At 37.7% G+C, this 15146-nt stretch overlaps 1 protein-coding gene across 8 annotated transcripts in view; it reads left to right on the plus strand.

Annotated features, from left to right (window-relative positions):
- PCDH9 (protocadherin 9) overlaps nt 1–15146 on the plus strand; it is a 699850-nt gene that overhangs the window by 475390 nt on the left and 209314 nt on the right. Inside the window, exon 5 of one of the 8 annotated variants that reach the window (XM_035321049.1) lies at nt 12921–13818. The exons of 6 other annotated variants lie outside the window; for them this stretch is intronic. In XM_035321049.1, the coding sequence (XP_035176940.1) occupies nt 12921–12928 (8 nt within the window). In that variant the 3' untranslated portion in view covers nt 12929–13818. Of the gene's footprint in view, nt 1–12920; nt 13819–15146 lie in introns of those variants that run through there. One more of the 8 variants, XM_035321086.1, reaches the window with a different exon arrangement.

Raw genomic sequence — 15146 nt, forward strand, 5'->3', positions numbered from 1 at the left:
TTATTTTATTTTATTTTATTTTATTTTATTTTATTTTTTCCACTAACTCCTAACACACTTTTATATCCTAACCTTATCTGTTCCCTGCCTGGGGTGATGTTTAGAATGATCTGCATGGAGAGTTGAGTATTATAGCTAAATATGTTTAGCTTGTACTTCATTCAACTCATTATCATATTCAGGGGTGTGAACCTCAATATTCATTTTAAACATAATGAAGCAAAAAGTTTCATTTAGGCACCGTCGCCTTGAAGATTCTGTTCTGCCATCAAAACAGGGCCATCCTGCCAACACAACACTTCCTCCTTCAGCAACCTCTCATACCAAACTTATGGACCTCCATCCACAAAGTTTGTATAAGAGAGAAACAAGAACAAGCTGCTCAACTTCCTTTTGCTGAAAGCCAGTGCTTATCAGTGATGCTAACAAGTCTGACAATTCTCCACAGATAGCTATTGAAATCATACATTAAGTAAAAACTATAGTTATAAATGATTAATTCATCTAAAATGACTGAAAAATATGAAAACTGTATTAACTGTATAATTATGTATTTATTAATTAAAAAAATGCAAAAATCTCCTGATGTGCATGTTTGCCACATTAGATATCCTTCATTTATGCTTATGTACAAATACATGACTGACATTAGACTGTGATAGAATAATTGATTGGTTTTAATGCTTAGCTTTTACTAAATATCAATACATCTTTTTCTTTTAAAGAAGAGTTGTCAATTACTGAATACTGTCCATTTTGACTTATTAGTCAAAACTTCTAAGTTGCAATGTAAAATGTACTTAAAATATGCAAGCACATTTCAATATTAAGAAAGACTGTTAATGTAACAGAGAGAATGCATACAGAACACATTTTATTTTCAGTAGAGATGCCAATACAATTTGAATGGTGTTTTGTTTGGTTGTTGTCATCTTGAAACCCAGACACTTATTAGTTGTTGTGAGCGTGAATGTGTTCTGGCAAGCACACTATAGTCATTAACTAATGAATTGTACGTACAGTCTTTCAATAAAAATGTGTAGATGGTTAATAGTAGTGTAGTGTTACCAGCAATTTTAAAGTGATTTGTAGGTTAGCTTATGGAATTAAAAGTGTAATCAAAAGTTTCCTTGCACTACTGATTTTTTTTTCAGTTGATTTAACTGCAGATTCCTTGGATCATTCAGTGGAGGAATGAAATGACTCAAAAATAATCATCCACACCACAGTGGATTAGTTGTTTTACAGTTTATGTATTTCTCTTCCTGCAAAATGAGGGAATAGTATGAGGTAATTGCTTTGTGCCATTACTCCAGGTTGAATGTGTTTGAGTGTTTTGTTTGTTTGTTTTTAATATCATACTTGCATGTCTTTCACTACTGCTTGATTTTAAATGCACATCATACATTTTCAATTGTAAATAGATGGTTATATATAAATATGTCTATTTTTATGAGTAACGACATTGTTTGGAGAAATATTCATTATATTTTTTTCAGAAGGGTGAAAATATCTAACATGTTATAGATGAATATAGGTCACTGTGCCAGCTGTAAAAGATAAATGTATGCATATCTAAGCATACTGATGTTCACTGGTATAACACATTCAGATAGGGTCCAGAGGTATTCAGATTATCTAGATTTTTACCAATTTATAACAACCTTTGGCTATCTAACTTCCCTTTAGCATTTAAATAGATAACATGACTGATCTATAAGGGAGACATAACTAAAAATAACCTAATGCACCATTGGTTACAATCTGGCTGATGCTTTGTTCAGTCTAGTCAGAATGGTAGGGTGACATTTTCAAGAGATTTGAGCTAGAAGCCTAGGCTCACAAACTCTGCTTTTGAATATACAGACTGCTGTGTTGGGCATAGAGTGCCTGTTCAGATCATCTTTGAGAAACCTAACAAAAAATAGTCTTTTCAATCCTTATTATGCATTACGAACATTTAAGCCTCCTAGCCTATATTAAAGCCTCCTCATATTAATGAGTTATTTTTCCCCCCAAATCAAAATAGTTTAGTATTAAATATATATATATTGATACTCACTTTTTATCTTCAAAGTCAGCCAGCATTTTTGAGCTACTTTCTGCATAAATTAAGGAAGAATTCATGTCAAAACAAGACAAATTGGATGAAAATTGTGACTTTAGAGGCATTTGTGAGTTTATCCAAGTCAGTTTGCAAACAAAGAAAATAATATTATGAACGAGTTTCACTTTGAAATAAGTCTGATTAATCAATAATGAAGAATGCTAGAACAGCCAAATAATAAGTTCCTTTGAATGTTTATTCACTTTTGGGCTGAAGGGTAAGCAGATGGTTCCACAAGAACATACATAAATAAATAAAAGGATCTTTATAAAAGAACAGTAAAAACATTTAAGAAATAACATTTTGGTCCCTTGGAAGATATTTTAGTACAAAACAGACTCATGGGCCACAGCCTTTCAGTTTTAGAGGAACATTTTCTGAGACTTTTTATGTCTTTCGTTCTTACTTGAGTGCTTGTCTAAAAGTATATTCTAATCTTCCCTCTATTTTAGAGAACTTCTAATGAAAGCAGGTTCCTCAGAGCAGGCTGCCCAGGTAGGTGTCCAGATGGGCCTTGAGTATCTCCAGAGAAGGAGGCTCCACAACCTCTCTCGGCAGCTTGTTCCAGTGCTCCACCACTCTCACTGTGAAGAAGTTCCTTCGCATGTCGGTGCGGAACTTCCTGTGTTCTATCTTGTGGCCATTGCCCCTTGTCCTATCCCCACAAACCACTGAGAAGAGGTTAGCTACATCATTCTGTCTCCCACCCCTCAGATAGTTGTACACATTTATAAGATCCCCTCTCAGTCTTCTCGAGTCTGAACAGACCCAGGTCTCTCAGCCTTTCTTCATAGGGAAGATGCTCCAGGCCTCGTATCATCTTTGTGGCCCTCCGCTGCACTCTTTCCAGGAGATCCCTTTCTTTTTTGTACCAGGGAGCCCAGAACTGGACACAGTACTCCAGGTGAAGCCTGACCAGGGCAGAGTAGAGGGGGAGGATCACCTCCCTTGACCTGCTGGCCACACTCCTTTTAACGCATGCCAGGATCCCTTTAGCCCTCTTGGTCACCAGGGCACACTGCTGACTCATGGTCAACCTGTTGTCCACCAGGACCCCCAGGTCCTTCTCCGCAGAGATCCACTCCAGCAGGTTGTCCCCCAGCCTGTACTGATACGTGCGGTTGTTCCAGGTGCAGGACTCTACACTTGCTCTTATTAAACCGCATCTGGTTTCTTCCTGCCCATCTCTCCAGCCTGTCCAGGTCTCCCTGAATGGCAGCACAGCCTTCTGGTGTGTCAGCCACTCCTCCCAGCTTTGTGTCATTGGCATACTTGCTGAGGGCAGACACTATTCCCTCATCAAGGTCGTCGATGAAGGTGTTGAGCAAGACCGGACCCAGCACCATCCCCTGGGGAACACCGCTAGTCACAGGCCTCCAGCCAGACTCTGCTCCGCCGATCACCACCCTCTGAGCTTGGCCAGTCAGCCAGTTCTCAACCCACCTTACTGTCCACTCATCTATCCCACACTTTCTCAGCTTTGCTAGCAGGATGTCATGGGAGACAGCATTGAAAGCCTTGCTAAAGTCAAGGTAGATGACATCCACCGCTCTCCCCCCATCTACCCAGCTGGTGATGCCATCGTAGAAGGCTACGAGGTTGGTCAAGTACGACTTCCGCTTGGTGAATCCATGCTGACTACTCCTCATAACATTTTTCTCTTCCAATTGCTTGGAGATGGCATCCAGAACAAGCTGCTCCAACACCTTTACAGGGACAGACGTGAGACTGACTGTCCTGTAGTTTCCCGGACCCTCCTTCCTGCCCTTCTTGAGGACCGGAGTGACATTGGCTATTCTCCAGTCTTCAGGCACCTCACCCGTTCTCCAGGACCTTTCAAAGATGATAGAGAGCAGTTCGGTGATCACATCTGCCAGATCCCTTAGCACACGCGGATGCATCCCATCAGGACCCATGGATTTGTGTGCGTTGAGCCCACTCAGACGCTCCCGAACCACTCTCACGTCCACCAGGGGGGAGGCCTCCATTTCCCAGACCCTTTGTTTTATTGCCAGGGGCGAGGAGTCCCGGGGGAGTATCCTTGAAGCAAAGACTGAAACAAAGAAAGCATTCAGTACCTCTGCCTTCTTGGGGTCTTCCGTGACCAGTACCCCCCACCTCGTTCAGTAAGGGACCCACATTATCCCTAGTCTTCCTCTTGCTGTTTACATACCTGAAAAAAAATCTTCTTATTATCCTTTATCTCTTTAGCAAGCCTCATCTCTAGGTGGGCTTTAGCCTTCCTCGTTGCGTCCCTGCAGGCCCTGAAAATGTCTATACTCCTCCAAGAGGACAGGCCCTTTTTCCACATTTCATAGACCTTCCTCTTCCTTTTGATCTTATCAATGAGCTCCTTGCTCATCCATGCAGGTTTCCTGCCCCCCTTCCCTGATTTCCTATTCTTCGTGAAAGCTAAGGCATAAAAGTGAATTTAAGAAAATATTTTCAAAAAAAATTAATTTAGCATACAAACTGAGATTCGTATGTTACATCACTTTAGATTCAGAACAGCTTTTCTATGCTGCCAAAAGCAGCATAGAAAATGGGACCAAGAAAACTGTGTAAAAATGTCTGTAAACATTTACTTTGTCTTTTAATGATAATTTGTGGTGGTTTTACTCAGGTGGGTGGCCGACCTCCACCACAACTGCTCTCTCACACATGCTGGAATGGGGGTTATGGTCAGTCTATAGCGCTTCTTCGCTGCCGCTCCTGTCCTCTCGTCCCTGTGCTGTGGGGTCCTTCCCATGGGATGCAGTCCTTGCTGAACTGATCCGGTGTGGGCTTCCCACAGGCAGCAGCTCTTCAAGAACTTCTCCAGATATGGGTCCGTACCATGGGGTCCATCCTTCAAGAGTAAACTGCTTCAACCTGGGTCCCCCATAGGCAGCAGCTCCTGCCAGGTCACCTGCTCCTGCATGGTCTCCTCTCCACGACCTGGCCTGGAATCTGCTCTGGCAGGGGTCTTCCACAGGCCGCAGTGTCTGTCGGTGCAGGTCCACCTGATCCACCGTGGTCTCCTCCATGGGCTGCAGCGTGGAACCCTGCTCCACTGTGGTACTCCATGAGCTGCAGGCCGCAGGGGACTTCTGCTCTGGCGCCTGGAGCACCTCTCCCCCTCCTTAACTGACCTTGGCACCTGCAAGGTTATTTCTCACTCCTCTCACTCTCCCAGCTGCTGTGTGGTGCAGCATTTTTTCCCCTGTCTTAAATATGCTCTCACAGAGGTGCAAACTACATCACTTATTGGCTCAGCTCTGGTCGGCAGTGGGGCCCTTACCAAACATGGGTCAGCTTCTAGATCCTTCTCACAGAAGCCACCCCTATGGCCCCCAGCTACCAAAACCTTGGCACGTAAACCCACTACATTATTAAAAGTAAATATATTTGGTATTTTAACTGGCTGATGTTCATGAATGTATTTTTTAATCTTTTCTTACAGCAGAGTATAAACTTATCTTGAGAAGTACAAAAACCATGTGGTTGTCACTAACCTTCACATTTTTCAGCTACAGCTTAGTTAACAACAAAAAGTCTAAAATTGTTAGACCACTAGTATAAGCTGATGGAACTTTAATTGACACAGACAGAAAAAAAAAGAAGAAAAAAAAAAAGGTTTCTTTTTAAAGAAATATTCTCAGTTTTCAACATTTTAATTGTTTAACAAACTTTTAACAAAGTATCAGCCAAAAAAAATATTTTGATGTACTACTTATTCCCTGTTTCTGTAGCCAGTAACAGCATCCAAATAGTTTTTGTTGGTGGTGTTTTTTTTTTGTTTGTTTGTTTGTTTGTTTTTCAGGCCTATTGCTCTTCTGCAACTTAGTCCAAACTGATTTTGTATCCTGCTTTAAGCAAGAGGTCTGAATAGATGATATCTCAGGACTTCTTCCAACCTGATTTATTTTAAGAGTCTATTTTTTCTAATATTTTCTCTCCAGAAAAAAATAAAATCCACGTAAAATAGGAAAAATAGAAAGAAGTATCCCCTGCTGATACTCATATTCAACCACTGTAGGTCTGTGTCTTCACACACTAACACAATAAATCTTGGTAGCAGTGTATGTTAATATCTGTCTATATTTCATGTCTTTAATTTAGAAATCAATATGTTTGGGTTGGTGATAAGATAGAGTGTATTTTTCAGTGAGGTAGATCTAGGAGTGACTGTTGATATTGCTTTATCTGTTGCACAAGTGCAGGGAAAGAAAAGAAGATTAGACTGGAGAGGCAGAAAAAATAATGTTTTTGGGGCTTGGAAGGTGTCAGTTAAATTGCCAGGTGGATTGATTATACACAAGAGTGTAGGCACGGTACATGAAAAATAGAGTGCTGAGGAACTGACACGGGTATAGGTAAATCTTCCATGTACATTGAAACATTTTAGAACTGCTCTGTGCTGCTCAGAAGTCAGAAAAGTATTTTATTTATGTCTCAAAAATGTCCACGAATCATTCTGCCAACTGAACAAACATGAAGGGAAGAACGCTTGTTCTTAGAAGCCTGCAAAATTGCCAAGAAAACTGGAAAACAACCCAAATCAAGAAAGAGGGTGCTCAGTTGGTTGAAAAAATGAATATCATGTTGTTTAATTCAGCCTTTTTCCTTTATGGTTTCCTTTATGGTTTCCTTTATGGTCAAATGTCTGCCCATCACAAGATACCAGCCTACTCCATGTTGCATTCTGCTGTGTCTAAGGTATACAGTATCTCGTCTATACAGTATCTCATCTGGCAGTTCATTGACAGCAGTACTCTAATTTTCTGCTCAGGTTGTCCATTAAAATCTGTATAATGGTGTTACATTGTCTTGGTGCAAGATTCAATGCCTAAGAACAGATAGCACTGACCTCTGAAATGCATAGAGGAAGTATTTGCATATGGCACGTCTCCACTAACACTAGCAGTATATGAACAGGGTTGGCTATATTTGTCTTTTTGTATCATATGTAGTATTACTTCCACAAATAAGTATAATTTATACACATTCCTTTCAGTGCATCCGAAGTGAAAGTGTAAGTCATATGTAAATGGATCTGCTTAATGTGGGAAGCACACAGAGTGGTATCTTAATTCTTAGGAAAATATGGAAAAGATTTTACGGACATAATACTGTTAATTCAAATAAATTTGACATGTATTACTTCCTAACTGAGATTAAATACTTTGACTTTTAAATACTTTAATACTACCACCATTAAAAAAAAAAAAAAAAAAAAAAAAAAAAAAAAAGCACACACACACAAATCTCTTTTTCCAGTGGAAGAGATAATTAATAACTATAAACTTGGGTTCAGTATCTACCTAAGTAATCAACAGTGTTTTTAGTTTTGATGGAATTTATTCCACAGCTATGATCATTTGAATCAGCCACTCAGAATCAAAAAAGGTTGAATTCTGTAGCTAGCTGTATGTCTCTGGATGATAGTTCAGCAAAGTTCCAGTTTAAAACCCTTGGAAGATGACTAGTTAAAAAATGGAAAAATAAAATAAAAATAAATAATTGAAAATAATCTTGAACTTCTTTCTGTAGTTAAGGATCAATTTTGCAGGTAATCTGCCTTCTGAGAGGTTTGTCAGACTAGGCCATTGAACTGTGTATTAAAGGGCAAAACTGAAAGCAACTTGAAAATAATTCTTTCTACCATAACAGTTAGTTGTGCTCCATAATAGAAACTGGGAATTTTTAAAGGGAAGAAAAGCAATGGTTTTCATTGTTTTTGTTGTTGCTGTTGTGTTTTTGTTGTTCTTCTTTTGTTTTGCTTTATTTTTCAAGGTTGCTGCCTTTTCAGTCAAGATATTTGAGGAAAGAAATCCTTAGTTATCACTGTAAGCACATTTGTTTGATGATCAGGAATAAAAAGTTAATTAGCACGGAGATCTAAACTTCCATCCATGTGGGCACAGGTGTACATGGCTTTTCCTCCTTATCCAGCAAATGTGCCAGCAAGATCTGCTAATTATAAAGCATTTTGATTAATTCTAGGTCTGTCTTGCATAGTAAGTTCTCTGATGCACTGTACTAATCAAACCTATGGCTGTACTATGCAGCCATATGAAGTGTAATAAAGAATGAATCCCTTATCTATTACCGTTTCCTGTTTGCTCAAATGTTTTCATAAGTGTTTTTGCAAAACTTTGCCACTTAATTCCCTTTCAGCTTCCCAAATAACAGTTCTAGTTCATGAGGGTAAAGAAGTGCTACCAGCTTTATCTTCATTAGCATGTCATGTCCTAAAAAAAATTGGCATGCAAGAATTTCTCAGTATGAAGATTAATTCAATCATTAGACTAATGTTTGCTGCAGTACAAATATCCATTTCAACCTACTGAATTTATTATCAAATATCTGTGGGCACTGATTAGCAGTTTTGCTCATTATCACACTGAACCTGCTACATAAATCATGGCCTTAAATTGTTTGTATGATTGTTCCTTGAACTTTTTTTAACCTTTCTGGCTCAAGTGCTTCAACTAGATTTTAAAAATATAAATATTTCATTTTTCATGTTTAATCTTGACTAAATCAGAACAATATATGAAAACTTCTCTACAACTACATAGAAAGCATAGAAAGAGTCTTTATCTTTTTGCTCAGCTTGCCTCTATACTATTAAACATGTGCGTAATATTTTCAGTTTGCTAAATACTGCATTATTTTCCAGCCTCTTTCACTTAATATTTTATCTCCTTCAAATAATAATAATAACAATAACAATAATAATAATAATAATAATAATAATAATAACAGAATTCTGTTTTCCAGAATTACACACTGCTGTATTGGGTACAGGTGTCCAAGTGCTGGCAGTGGGGTTTTCCATGGCTCCTCTGTGAGGAGAGTCCAGGGCTGCCCCATGCTGGACATGGCTGGTTTTAGCCAGCACCAACAGCCCCACTGCATGGCAGGATTAGGCCTCTGGCCCAGGCCCAGCAGCCAAGATGTATTTACAAAAGGGCAAAATGCTCCACAGCAGTGTAAGCAGTGAGGAAATAAGTGTGAGAAACAAGGGTGTGAACACCAAGGTCAGTGAAGGGCAGGAGGTGCTCCGGGCATGTCAGGGTGGAGATCCCCCTGCAGCCTGTGGACGATACCACAGTGGAGTAGGTAATTTCCCTGTAGCCTGCAGAAATGATCACACTGGAGCAGATATTCTCCATCCACACTGCAGCGCACAGAGGACCCCATGCTAGAACAGGTGAATGTACCCTGAAGGAACATGGTGAGCTCTAGCTGATGTCATGGGTCCTCTTCATGGAACCCATGCTAGAACTGGGAAAAAGTGTGAGGAGGAAGGAGAAGCAGAATGAAGCTGTTATGGATCAACTGTGGCACTCATTCCCCATTGTGCTGCGCCACAGGGCTGAGGTGGGAGGAGACAGTCAGGAACGAAGGACAAGTTGAGCTTGAGAAGAAAGGGACATGGGAGGAAATATTTTTAGAATTATTATTATTATTATTTTTCTTTCTCACCATCCTACTGCTTTTTTTGTTTTGTTTTGTTTTGTTTTGTTTTTTAAACTGGCATTAAATTAAATTAATTTACTCAAAGTTTAGTCTATTTAGTGTGTGACGGTAAATGGTAAGTGATCTCATTGGCCAATGAGCTTTTCCATCTTACTGCCTCCCCTGTCCTGTTGAGGAGGGGGAGTGAGAGAGCAGCGTGGTGGGGACTGGCAGCCTGCCAAGGCCAACCCACCATAAGTGGTATATATTATTTAAAAATTGTTGGCTAAGAAAATAGCCTCAGAGTATTGAGAAAAATATTCAGTAAATACTAGTCCTTACCAGTGAAGTTACCAGTGAGATTAAAACATAATGTCCAATTTTCAAACTATTCTATATTATTTTAATTTCTAGCTTTCCACTGTCTCGGTTTCCATTATAACAGTCTGAGGATGTTTTATCTATCTAGTCCCTACTGATGCATGTAAGAGAAATTTGTCAGGTGGCATTGTCATACACATATATGTGAGGAGTTTTGGCAAAGGATGTCAAAACTCTTCTTAATTTTACATAATGAACTTTTGTGAAAATCATGTTTGGAATGTATATATATATTTGTGTTTCAGACAAGGATCCAGCCATGTCACTAAGGTTATTCCCATGAGTATAAATTTTCAGTATAGGAACTATGCTGAAAGAACTACTTTTCTCCCCCTGCTGCCACGCAAATTTTGTTCAAGCTCTTGCTTCCTCAGCAAAATCTTTCTGTGCAGAACAGCAAGCTTTCTCTTAAAAGAGCTGTATTATTCTATAAGTGTTTCCTATCTAGGAAGGTAAGCTTCCTTAGTGACATATGAGAACATTACTGGAGGCATAAAGCCAGAGATAATGTGTGTCTCACTTGTATTGGGGTCAGTGAGAAGAGGTAGCCCCAAGAAACTAGAATATATTGAACACAGTTCATTTTCCTGTTTTCTTATGTGAAGAAGCTATAGAGAGGCTATGTCAGTCTGCCATTTCAGTGTGCCTTCTTACAAAGGATGTAACCATACCATTCAAATAAACCACTTCAATCGTACAGGGCTTTGCTTTCCATATGAGTAAAAGGGAGACGGTGAAGAAAAATCGTAACATTTGCCAATATGGGTCACTGAACAGAAGCTCTTACAGCTTCCAAGTGACCCATGCTGTGCTATCTATCATTCATCTCATTTATACTGCCTCTCAGAGATTGTTTGGAGACTAGGTTACACAGTCAGACTATAACACCAGTGCTTAGCAATATCCGTGTTAATTTTTTAAAGGAAAATTTTCATTTTAGTTGTTACATTAAAAACAAACAAACAAACAAACAAACAAAACTTTAAATAAAAATAGAAGTCTTTCATTACCAACATAAACCAAAATTAAGATGAGGGCAACTAAAGATATTGAAAATATATAATAATGCAACTTTTGGGATGGGTGTCTGCATTAGCTGAAACACATTTTTGTAAAAATCTCACTTTCTTGCTTCAGCAAAACAAGAAACATTTCTTTATTAATGTTATTGTTATTATTATTTTTAAAGCAGTGCCAGAAATGCTTCAGATGCTTTGTACCATGTTCTCCACTCTTCCTTCCCCTCTCAACTATAACACATTGACATTCTTAATGGCTTTTCCAGTAACTATGAAAATTAATTCTGAATGTTAAATAATGCATATCTAAACCTGAAAAATGCATTTTAGAAAATTCAAGGGCTAGAATCATTCATACTACACAAAACTTTTTTTTTTTTTTTTTTTTTTTTTTTTTTTTAACCCAGCAATATCACTATAATTTATTTCCAGGTGAGGATATGTTTACTGCATGCCTGAATCTGGAAAAGTCTTCAGATCTTTTTTTTTTTTTTTCTTAAAATTATTGCCCTGACATACAACTGTGAACAGCTTAAAAGGAAAAACTGTAAACAGCTGTCACAGAATACATTAATGTTTCACAAGACTTTGCTTGCAATCATTTTTCTGAAAGTACTGTAAGAGACTCTGCTTATGTTTCCATTATAGAGAGCCTCATTCTCTGCTAAATAGTGTGTGGATCTTTTGTCCCTGGTGTTTTATTATTTCATCCTTTGGATCTATTTTTCGCTTGGTTGAATAGGCAACTATTTAACATGAGTTCAGATAACCTTTGAAAATGGCTTTTCCTGATGTTTGCTATGCAAGACCTACTCTCCAAATGCAAGCAACAGCAGTCTTGAGAGGGTTTTTTATTTGTTTTATTTTGGTTTTGTTTGGTATTTACCCCCCCCCCCCCCTTTTTTTTTTTTTTTTTCTCCTAATCTGAGTACGAGGTGTATTTAGGAGACTAAAAACACAATTGCTTACATCATTTCCAACTTCCATCTGTACAACTGGAAATCCAGATGTAAAAAAAAAAAAAAAAAAAAAAAAGTGAAATAAATGGAGCAGTCTGCTTTGTGGAGTTAAATAATCTTGACTCATGTTATAGTACACCCTATGGGTCAGTGTCTCTGTTTTTACATAGTCTCTTGGGACCTAGTCACCCACTGATCAGGAGTACCCTTTAGGCGTGTATGTAGACAATATTGAACTCATTGTCAATTTTTTTATTATTATTATGGTTGAGCTAACCTGAAAGTACTGTGTCTGTCCAGACAAATATTTTCAGGTAAATTCCCAAATGCTAGACTTAAGAAAGATTCTACTCGGTTGTCTGAGCTTTCTAGGTAGATTATGAATTCTTGAGATAATTTGCTGAACCTATTCCTTTAAAAAAATAATAAAAAATTCTTATGATCTAATTATGTAACTAAAAGCATGATTACAACTGTTGTAATTGCAGTTAAAATTCTAATCTTCTCATGCCATCAGGATTTGGCAAACATTACCTGATAGTATGGCAGTTCTGTTTTCACACAGAGTGTTTCTGCAATGAAAGACAGTTCTGCTGCAGTAGTTTAACTTTAGACAGGAGATCGATTCCATCTTTTGATCTTTATGGTGTTCCTCAAATGGGATGAATTCTGAGCCATACTGCAAGGATAGTATCTGACTCCCAACAAGCAGTTAAAATTGTATTTTAGTTTATCTAGATCTGATACATGAGCATAATTCTCTAATTAGAACTATCTAGTCTGTTAGGCTTTACATGAAATTCAATATTCATTTCTGTCAAAACATGATTAAAATGAAATAAAGCAGAATTTGGAAGTCAGTAATTTGAAAATTATGGTTCTTTACCTAAACTTTCTAAAACATTTAGTTTATCACTTGATCTGTTTGAAATTTAGCTGAAAAGGATGGGCACTGGATTTGTAGTTCAGGCAAAGAATTTTTTTTCATATGCTACTCCTTCTTTACAGAATTTTGAAAAGTACAATGTTGTCTGCATTGAGATCAGAAACATGGAGATGGATGAGAGTGTACGATGAATTGTGGTGCATGAAAAAATGTTTCTTTAACCACTCACAAGAATTATACAACAAAACAAATAATACCTCATGATACTAAGAAACAGCATGTTTTCATTTATGGTATGTGTTGATGATCAAAATAAGCATCTTTAAGATGAGAAAGATGCTTTATCTGTGACTACGTTTTGTGAGATATTAAAAGATGTTGAGGAGAACATGCTCTATGTTTTATTCAGTTCTGATTTCAAGTATGTCCTCTTTATTTTTTTCCCCAAATATTGCGTGTGTATGTGTTTGTATGTATGTATTCCTAAGGTTCTCCCCTTTGAGTGTAAAATAAAATAAAAAGTAATAACACTGAAAAGCCGATGGGCAAAAATTGATTCATAAATGAGAAGGTGGCATTCATCTCGGCACTCTTATTGGAAACCTAAATCTCAGTAAATTTGTAGCCTAAGGATACAATGGGCTTAAAGGATTTCTGTCTCCGAAGAAAAATTAGAACGCCTTTGAGGTAAGGTAAATGGAAAAGGTTGTTTGGGCAAACGTGGAGCTCTAGCACTATTAAATGTTAAGCACCATCAGGGGGTATCTCAGTCATTAACGAGAGTGGCATGTTGAAGATTGTTTCAAGCAGGATACGAGTTATGGATAGCTATGTGCAGGTGGCACAATGCCACAGGGAAATTATGTCAAGCAAAAGAAGATTTTTTAAAACTTAGTGGGGGGTGGGGGTGGAGGTGGGGGAAGTACTAAAATAGTGTCCTTTCTTTACCTACTTCGGAGTATTTTTCCCAAAATAACCCTATGTTGTCTTTTAAATGAAGTAAATCTAGGACTCTAAAGTCCATTGTGCAACTTTTTACATACTAATCAGCCTTGATTTTTGGTATATTTCTTGTTTACTTGCAGTGTAAATATAGGTACCAATTTAATCCAAATATAATCACGTTCACTTCAAATCCAAGTATTTAGCAGTCTTGACTGACTTGAAAGTATTTTATGGAACTTATGTGTTAGTTTTGTATAAAATTAAAAGAGATCTCAGGGGTTCTGTAAGCAGCCAGTAAGTTAAGCTATCTGGTGTGAGAATAATGTGTTACCGTCTAGGGAATGAAAGATTTAGGAGCCAAGCAGACAAACTAGGATCCCTGTTTCAAGCCAACAGAGCTTGAGAAGTGAGCAGACATGAAGTGTTATATCTCTAGGCAGTAGTTACCAGCTTTCTCATTACACTAGCACATCCTCCTGGCTGCTCTGCAAAATGGCCCTGAGATTAGAAGCTCTGCAGGAAGCTATCTGTTGGAAATACAGTTGGAAATATGTTGTTGGGATGACAGCATTTACATGGAAAATGGGTATTAAGATAGTCTTCAGCATCAAAAGTATTTTGCTTTCCAAGTTTGCCTTAGGTGTTGCTTACAGAGACTAGCACGTAGTGTGATCTATGTTGTAATCCTATTTGAGAATAAATAGTGAAATGCCATTTTAAGTTTATCTTTTAGTGTACAGTAGAGGAACACAATAAACTGTAGTGGGAGGAACAATATTTTGCTCATAGAGTGAACATCAGTTTAATACAGAAACTCTCTTCTAGGTCTTCACCACTTCCTATATGATTTGTTATCTTGTAAATATCCTTGCAGCTACTACAGTCAAAGCTTGGATATTTGTAAGGTAGTTGACATGTGACCTTTCAGTTTCCTGAACTGTCATTAACAGCCATGTGGCTCACGGATTACAAGGTCTTACTTATTTTGCTGTTACTGTACACTAGGATTTTGTTTATTTTATTTTTATTTTATTTTATTATTTTATTTTGTTTTGTTTTGTTTTATTTTATCTTGTTTTGTTATATTTTACTTTTTATTTTATTTTATTTTATTAATCATCCTTATTCTGGACCCTATTAAAATGCTCTTGCGATTCCTTATATGTTATTCTTATGAGTATGACCCATGGGATTGCATGTTTCATCAGTCCACTTAACTTTTGTCTACCCTTCTCCATCAGTTTTGATTTAAAGCAGAGTAAAAAGCTCTTCCTATTTTTTTGTCTTTGGCTTACTTGTACAAATAACATTTTCTTTAGAGCAGATTACATGTACAGTTTTAGAGAGCAATTCTGAGATTACCATTTACCTTGTGAATACTTGTGTAAGTATACACCAGGAAT

Source organism: Oxyura jamaicensis, chromosome 1, assembly GCF_011077185.1.
Source record: "Oxyura jamaicensis isolate SHBP4307 breed ruddy duck chromosome 1, BPBGC_Ojam_1.0, whole genome shotgun sequence".
In the NCBI taxonomy this organism is placed as follows: Eukaryota; Metazoa; Chordata; class Aves; order Anseriformes; family Anatidae; genus Oxyura; species Oxyura jamaicensis.